Raw genomic sequence first — 8738 nt, 5'->3', positions numbered from 1 at the left:
CTTGCTCTTTTTTTCATTGTTGTTTAGTTTAAGAATGAGTCACCGCATAAATCTCTGAAGTTTGGCTGGAGTTGCTTTACTGTAAAAGCACTCATCCCTTCCAAAGAACACACACACACACACACACACACACACACACACACACACACACACACACACACACACACACACACACACACACACACACACACACACACACACACACACACACACACACACACACACACATTTTTGGATTTTAAACTCATATTAATCCCACTGGTTGTCTTCCCAACATTGCAACACTGCTCAACATAAATAGTGTGAACTCGTGCACGTATCTATTCTGTCTGCAGAGCTTCACCCACCATGAAGGTGAGTAGATATTCCTCTTAACCATGGACACTTTTCAAACTCCCAAAACTTCTGGGCTATGCAAAACATTTGATGTAAGTAATATGTGATTAGTGGCGGATTTCAATGTAATTATAAAAGCAGTCTCTTCTCTTCTCCTCTCTTCTCTCTTCCCAGAACATTGCACAACTCTGTGCAGCAGTTTTACCATGGGTGGTTTTTCTGTCCACAAACAATGTGTAAACCTGTTTTACTGTTTCAGCATTGAAAGCACAACATCACAGTTTACAATATTATTGTGTGGTTATTGCTTTTCACTTGATTATCCTTTTCTTTTTTTTCTTTTTAATTGATTAAATTGTGTGGTTTCATTTCATTTCCAAGGTTTTGTGTGCAAAGGATTCATTGCCAGTGGGGGTCTTATGGCAGCTGGTCCGACTGCGATCCCTGCACCAAATTACAGGTTCCTCCTTCCTGAAATCTCATAGTTTATAATCTTGTATTTCAACATTTATTTCTCTTTTGACAAGCTTTCCCTTAACATTTCTCTCTCCCCATTGTGGTAAATTACAGACAAGAAGCCGAGCTATGTCTATCTACAGTCAGTTTGAGGGGAACCCCTGCGATGGAGTGCGGACTGAGACCAGGCCCTGTGAAACTACACAAGGCTGCCCTCTAGATGAGGGATGTGGAGGCAGGTTTCGCTGCAGATCAGGTCAGGATTAAAACTCTCCTTACTTCCACAATCAAGCAGGGTTGAATACACAATCACAGATATTTCTGTCTGTATCTTAACCTGAAGGAAAGTGTATCAGTAAGTCTCTGATGTGTAACGGAGATCAGGACTGTGAGGAAGATGGACTTGATGAACGTGGATGCACCATTCAAAAATTCATTATATGCGTGCACACAGTCCCCCCTCCTAATATTGAGCTACTAGGACTTGGGTAAGTCACAAATCTTAAAATAGATCTACTTGCAATTATTGACTCATCCAAATATTGATAGCAGGTGTCACGTTGCCAGTGCATGTTTCTAATGTTTCTGCAGGTTTGATGCCGTGACCGGAGAGAGGAGAGGAAGTGTCATCAACACAAAGAGCTTCGGGGGCCAGTGCAGATCCATCTATAGTGGTGATCACAATATGATATATCGACTGCCCCTCAGTGTTACACAGTACAACTTTTTGGTTGGTACTCCAAGAAACACTTTTATAATTAATATTTAGACATCTCTTTTCATTGTTCATACAGTTTGTTTTTTTGAAAAGAAAACTGGCATTAGTCAGTGTGTTTAAGGAATTACGGTCTCATCAATTGCATCACGTGCCTCTTCTACTTTTATACAGCATTTGAGGAGTTTCCTGTCTTTCTAACACTGTGGTGCCATCAAGTGGTGTTATTGGTGGACATGTTTTATAAAACTCAGGATATGCATCAGAGATGCCCGTATTTTAGACATACAAAAATGCATTAGGAAGTGACATGTAGATTTAGTAACTTTATAAACAAAGATGCACATCATTAATGTATTTTTTACACTGTTGTAATGCAACTTTTAAAGATAGGATAAATTATTATTTGTGATCTCTGAGTCAGCAAACTTTGCCACTCTCTATCCGTCTATCTCATGAGTACACGGTCAAACAAAAAACAAACTGATCTTCAAATGCAGCTCTGGCTTCAAAGTGGTAGCAGCCTGACTTTAAAACCATAACAAACATTGCTTCATCCATTTACTGGCAAGGGAGGGTTTGTGGTTGCGATGGGATGTGTTTCTCTGAGAGCACTGAAGGAAGGGGTAAGGAGGAGATAACACACTCTGTGCATGTTTTTTTTCCTTCTAGTATCAACAGAAATCACTTAACGTACTTTAAAAAATCCACAATAAGTGCTTCTTCCGGGAATGACTCATCCATGTGTGCTCTTGGGAGGGCTATATTCATTGTATTTTACTTCCCTTTCACTGATTTGACAAATAAATAAATAAATAACTAAATAAATAAATCCATTTAGCTTCTCTTTCATAAAGCCTCCCCTCCTAAAAGTTCCCTTTAATTGGATCAGCTGATTGGTCAAAAAAGTGCGTATTCTTTCTTTGGCAAAGTTTGTCAAATTAGTCACAAGGATGGTCTCTTGCAGTTATGTTTCACAATGACGTTAATAAATAAAGATAAAAAAAATCTTCAGTTCAAATCTTGAACTGAAAATGTGGCCTTCCAGGCAGCCGAGTGTTTTCTTTCATGGATGAGAGTTTGTCCTTTTGGGGATTTGTTACCTTTTTAAGACTCTTTGGATGTTTCTATAGTGTATCCACATACCATTTAAAGACTTAAGATTTCAACATGTGCTTTTATTTTCAACTTTTGTTGTTATTTATTTCACTAACTTTTAACATTATTCAATGTGAAACCCCAACCATTATTAAATCTGTGCTTTTTGTAGGTTAAAGTCCAGAATGATTTCAGTGATGAGATGTACTCCAGTAAGTGGCACTATGCCAAGCACATCGTCAACAGAGAGACAGTGTCTGGGACCACCACAGGATATAAGAACTATGACTTCCACGAGTCGCATGACCAAACTCGGGTATGTAGAAATCTATCATTTTTTCTTTGTTTCTTTAACAGCAAAACTCATGAGACATTACTTTGAAAAGGAAAAATCAAAACAGGAAGCCAAACTGATATATGATAGATCATTCTCCTTCTCTGCAGACTCAAAAGCTTTTGGTGTTAAAGAACGACATTGAGGTTTCACAGTTCCAGAGCAATTCTCCTAATTACCTCCCAATATCTGAGGAGTTTTGGAGGGCACTGGCCAAACTCCCTTCTGTCTACGATTACTCAGCTTACAGGAAGATAGTGGAGAGGTTTGGTACACACTACGTGTCTGAGGGAAGCCTGGGGGGCTCCTTCAAAGTCGTTGCTGCGATTGATGAAGAAACTGAAAGAAGAACGGGTGAGGACTCACTAGTCATAAGCAGTTAAATTACAGTTTAAAAACAGCCAGTGTGAAAGTCAGTGTTTAATTTTTTCAGTTACAACATATAATGGATTAGTAGTTCATAAACCAAACAACTAATTAATTAAAAATGAAAATTGATGCATGAATCTTTACCTTAATCTTGCTATTCATTTCTGGCACTGTCCTCTGTTTCTCCTTTCCTTTCAAGTCAGCGAAAAAACGCAACAGCATGAATGTGTGAGAACCAAACGCTGGATTCTTATATTCCCCATCTACCACGAGGAATGTTGGAATAATAATCATCAAATGTCATTAACCACCGGTATACTTCAGGCGTTCTTTAACAAATGTACTGCCACCTAAAAAAAGAACACATTTCAAAATATTTCTCTCATTCAACCTTTCTTGAATAGAACGTCGTAGGAGCAATGAAGTGGAAAAAGTAAACGTAGAGGGGGGAGGAATCTCACATATCGCTGCACTGAAGAGACTCGACCTTAATGAGCCAAGCAAGAACTGGGAAATGTACTCAAACTGGGCTGAATCTGTGAGATCATTCCCGCAGATCATCAAACAAAAGGTGTAGAGAAAGTTAAATAAACTATTTGAATATTCGGTGCATGTTAGTGGAGTTGTCTTTAATCATGATTTTGACTCTTTTTATTCCATCTCTTGAATTCCCAGCTGCGACCGCTGTCAGAGCTGGTGAAGGAGGTTCAGTGTGCCGGGGTGAAGAAACTCTACCTACGAAAGGCCATAGAGCAGTACCTTGCAGAGAGCCACCCGTGCCACTGCCAACCCTGCAGAAACAATGGCATTGTTGTCATGGCTGGAGACAAATGCAAGTGCATCTGCAAACCTGGCACATCTGGGCGGGCTTGTGAGCAGGGAGCTGAGGTGGAGGGCCAACCGGGTGAGTGCTGCCTTTCATATACTTGTTTTTTATTTATTTTTACCACTGCAGTCAGTCAAGCACACAAGATAGATGTTGTTTCTTTTAATTGTACACAAAAAAGGAGAAACAAACTCAAAAGTTTAACATTTCTTATGACGTACGGTCTTTTCTGGTTTCAAAATGTCTGTCCATGAAGGAGTGATAAGCGGTGGGTGGTCCTGTTGGTCCGCGTGGTCGTCGTGCTCTGTGGGTCGAAGGTCACGAAGTCGCTCCTGCTCCAATCCTTCCCCCCAGAACGGGGGACGAAACTGTATTGGAGAAGCAACTGAAACGTCTGACTGTGAAGATCAAGAACTGGAATACTTTAAGTCAGAGAAAGATACAACATAATGTTTATTTAATGATAACCATTATACATACAGTACAGACCAAAAGTTTCAACACACTTTGAACACATAACACAATTCTGAATGAGAATTGTGTGTCCAAACTTGTGTGTCCAAACTTTTGGTCTGTACTATACACATGCATATATATATATATATATATATATATATATATATATATAGTATATATATATATATATATATATATATATATATATATATACATGTGTGTATATACACACACATACAAATGTTTTTTTTTCTCTCCAGAACGATGGAGCCTCAGTGTTTTGACAACACTCTCTTACCAACTGAGGAGTGTGAAACCCCTCCTCCTCTAATCAATGGCTACATTGTGGTAAAAACAAACAAACAAAACACTCTTACTCATTGCAGATTTTACTTTGCCTTTACACCTTATTCACCTGGAGTTCAATGTGAACAAAATTATGCCAAAACCAGCGACACTGCCACCGAAAGAAGTTTGAGACTTGGAAAATGTGTTATTTATTTATATACAAGTTTTATCAAATTGATGTGTCACCTAAGATCTTGGTAAAGTGAGGGGAACCTGCTTCGGTGTGTTCCTCAGTTTCATTTAGTTATTTATGTTGTCTCTGTCTCATTTTTGGCCCCATTTCAAAGTTTTCCACTCATAGGTCAGAATTGAAAATGGAATTTAAAGGTGTCTTTATTTGACTACGTTCATCACAGAACCCTAAGGACATTTACCTTGTTGGTAGCAAAGTGGAGTACACCTGCACCGTGGGATTCTATCTTATTGGTTCGGGCACCCTCGACTGCACTGCCGACAAAACCTGGTCTGCAGATCCCGGACTGTGTGTCGGTAAGAATGTTTAACTACAATGTGATATTACAAATCCCAGTGAATACATTTCCTTTGTCTTCCTGAGCTCCACGTGTTTTTGTTTGTTTGCTTGTTTTTGTATAGTGTCAGCCTGCAGGCTTCAGTCCCTCAACAAGGATGTCATAGCTTCTCCTTTAAGCCAGGCTTACATGATCGGGGACGTAGTTACTTTGTCCTGTCCAGAGGACAGAACGTTACAAGGAGAAGCAACAATCACTTGTGACCCCAGTTTGCATTTTTCCCCGGACCCGGCAGATATCAGATGCAGTCCAAGTACGTCCTTTTTTGGCCTTATTCAAATGAATAAACAAGACTCACTTCACTTGTTCTTGCGCGTCATCGGTCCATTTCAGTAAGCTCTGTAGATGACTGGTTCCTGTATTCCAGAGACACAGCAGCAGCAGATCCGTCCTGAAGTGCAATGTGAAGTATGGGAGAAGCCTTCAAAAGGAAAATGTGTTTGCAAAATCCCTCATGAGTGCAGGTACAATGATTTTGCTAATTAGCAGTTTGGTCTGATGAATATTTACGAATTTGTACATTCATAAAAGCAGGGATTATTAAGAATAGGTATTTTAGACACATGAATCATAAATACTGCGATTGATCTTACTGGGATTAATGCTGTCTTTGTTTCTTCTCTTTTCTTCAGCTCATCCCTGGAAGTGTGTGCTGCATCTCCAGCGGGAAGAAGGTTTATTCCCATTACCGTTTGCAAAATGCACGCACTGCAGTGCATGGGGAAAAAGCATGAAGTAGCAGAGCACGGCAACTGTGCGTGGCCGCAACGCAACACAACAGGCTGCACCAACTGTCATATGTGGGAGTACTGTGACGGTAGGAACATACGATCAAGATTACAAATCCATGACAATGTGCAGTGTTTGCAGTTTTCATCATTCCCCATTTGTGTTTACCCTGTTTCCTTAGATCAAACCAACGATTGTCGCTGTAAGGGGCCTGCTGATTGCTTGACCCCCGGGTTAAACGTGTGTGTCCGCGTTGGTGAGGATGTGACTGCGGCCACACAAACCATGAGCGAATGTGAAGCAGGAGTTCGGAGATGTTCAGGAGAAAAGCTGTCAGTCGTCAGTATTGTGCCATGTGCTGAGGATTAAGTGAGACATCTGACTGATATCTCCTTCTTTTGCCTGTTACTTCTATCTCACATAATATAGCCGGCATTGCTACAAGCACAACTATATACATCAAAATCTAAATTCACCTTTTTATGCAGGAGTCAGAATAAAACCGTGCTGTTTTAGAAATACAGTAAGTCAGCTTTCCAGTTCAATCTTACATTTTGCAGTTATTGTGTATGACTAACAATGTACCTCCGACACTGCGAATATACTTAAGATAAAAGTATCTGCAGACAGCACATTGTAGATTTTGCTCATACTGCCTTTCCAGACAGCTTCTTTTACTCCAAATATTGTATTATGTGCTGTCTGTACTGCATATGCATCAGAGCGTGCAAGGCAGAGCTTGATGTTGAGGGAAACAGCTTTGTAAGTATCCCTTGAGATCCTCTAAACTCTCTTTTCCAGGCTAAAATGATGTCTTGTGCTTACTTAAGCAGGCACTGCGCGCACCGCCACACAACCCCCTGCTGGCAGTGTATTCCTGCCTCTGGCTTGCTGCCCTCTCACAGAGTGAACGCATGCACGTGCGAAGGCACCAGCCATACAATGTTTCACATGTGCATCAAAATGCTTCATGTCAGCACATATGAGCACACCATTGATGAACCCCACTATTCTTAAGTATTTACTCAGTTGATGTTTTGATGAAGGTGGCACAAGGCTGTGTAATTTCCCAAACGGGATCATTTGGCTATGACACACTGAAGAGGCCATTACATAATGATTATTGTCAAACACATTACACCTTTTAGTTACCTTTTGAAATGGAAAATATATAAATGAATGATAATAATGATAATCATTTGTAGCCTTCTGATAACTCTGAAGACCTATTAGAGGCCTTAGAGAAGACCCTACTGAACCAGCTGCAGAGGGTCGGCGGTGGGCTTTACCACCTCACATACGGGATCTACAGATGTCGCTGCTCAAAACAACCTGAATGGTGGCAGAATTGCTGATAACATTTTGAAAAATAAAAGTTTTTTTACCACAAAACAATCATTGACCAGCCTCCCTTTTGCACTGCTTAGCATTTTGGATTGTATTTTGTTCACAGAGTCTGGTTGTCACTCTGCCTGCACCACATGTTTAATTTCTCTGTTTGGTAGTATTCATAAAACTACAAATTTATTTATTTTATTTAAAGGTTTAAATTACAGGGACAATGCACATTAATAACACATTTAAACCAATGTAAAATGTGCCGGAATTAGCCAAAAGGCAATTTTGCATCCGCTGTCCCTGGACTGATGTAAAAATAGTCAACCTAAAAGAAGGAATTATTAGCTACAATCAATAAAACATTTCCGAATAAAAAGGCTATATCAAAAGAGAGATTAAGAGGTAAAAACTAAGCTAAAATACATAAACACACAGGTTAACATAAACTCAACAACAGACAATTGCTACACACGAAAACAGAACAACATGAAGCAGCAACAGTAATGTCAGTATTAATAACACAAGACACAGTAACACACTAACAGGCCAAAAACAAACAAGACAAAAGCACTAAACACAGAATAAAAAGCCATGCACAAAAGGCAACATTATGACTAGACAAACTAATAGGCAACATGACAGGTGACATCAGACAAACACCGACAGGTAGGGCAGCAAGCCAGGAGAATTACGCACTAAAATTCAATGTTGACAGCCTTGCCCACTAATTAACCACTTTTTTAAATAAAATTTAAAAGAAGAATAATTTGATTGGTTTCTAATCTCAGTTGGTAGTATGTTCCACTCACGAGCAGCCCTGATTGAAAATGCAGACTGGCTAAAAGCACTTTTTCTAAACTGGACCACACAATCTCCTCTAGCTGCACTCCGTGTGGATGTTGATGCCACCTTTATAAACCTTTATAAACTGGTTCAGTACAGGAGGAGCAAGTCCATGAATGATTTTAAACAATAGACATAAGTGTGAGTATTTGATGAGATTAAATTAAATTAAACTATTCCGGTCTATAGCCAATGTAAAAAAAAAGAAATAACACTGCTTATCGCTGCATAGTCCTCAGTTAAATGACCAAATAACCAAAATTAAATCCAACACAGTGAGTTTTCATACATGATTTGGACAAGGTTCTCTTTTGATCTTCTGTCTCCCCCCACTGAATTGCAGTATATTACATGCAAGAC

At 39.6% G+C, this 8738-nt stretch overlaps 1 protein-coding gene across 1 annotated transcript; it reads left to right on the top strand.

Moving 5' to 3' along the window:
- Positions 1-338: 338 nt before the first annotated feature.
- c7a (complement component 7a) lies at positions 339-7438 on the top strand. The gene is made up of 18 exons (XM_061729358.1): positions 339-354; positions 511-572; positions 718-796; positions 907-1048; positions 1136-1280; positions 1384-1522; positions 2778-2921; positions 3050-3293; positions 3508-3621; positions 3713-3879; positions 3984-4212; positions 4391-4562; positions 4851-4938; positions 5295-5427; positions 5533-5721; positions 5836-5932; positions 6101-6285; positions 6379-7438. The coding sequence occupies exons 1-18, from the start codon at positions 349-351 to the stop codon at positions 6564-6566; spliced, it is 2523 nt and encodes an 840-aa protein (XP_061585342.1). The 5' UTR covers positions 339-348; the 3' UTR covers positions 6567-7438.
- The last annotated feature ends 1300 nt before the right edge of the window (positions 7439-8738 follow it).

The sequence above is a fragment of the Cololabis saira genome, chromosome 9 (genome assembly GCF_033807715.1).
Source record: "Cololabis saira isolate AMF1-May2022 chromosome 9, fColSai1.1, whole genome shotgun sequence".
Classification (NCBI taxonomy): Eukaryota; Metazoa; Chordata; class Actinopteri; order Beloniformes; family Belonidae; genus Cololabis; species Cololabis saira.
Note: the sequence above shows the minus strand (reverse complement) of the source record. Positions and strands in the feature narration are given on the sequence as shown.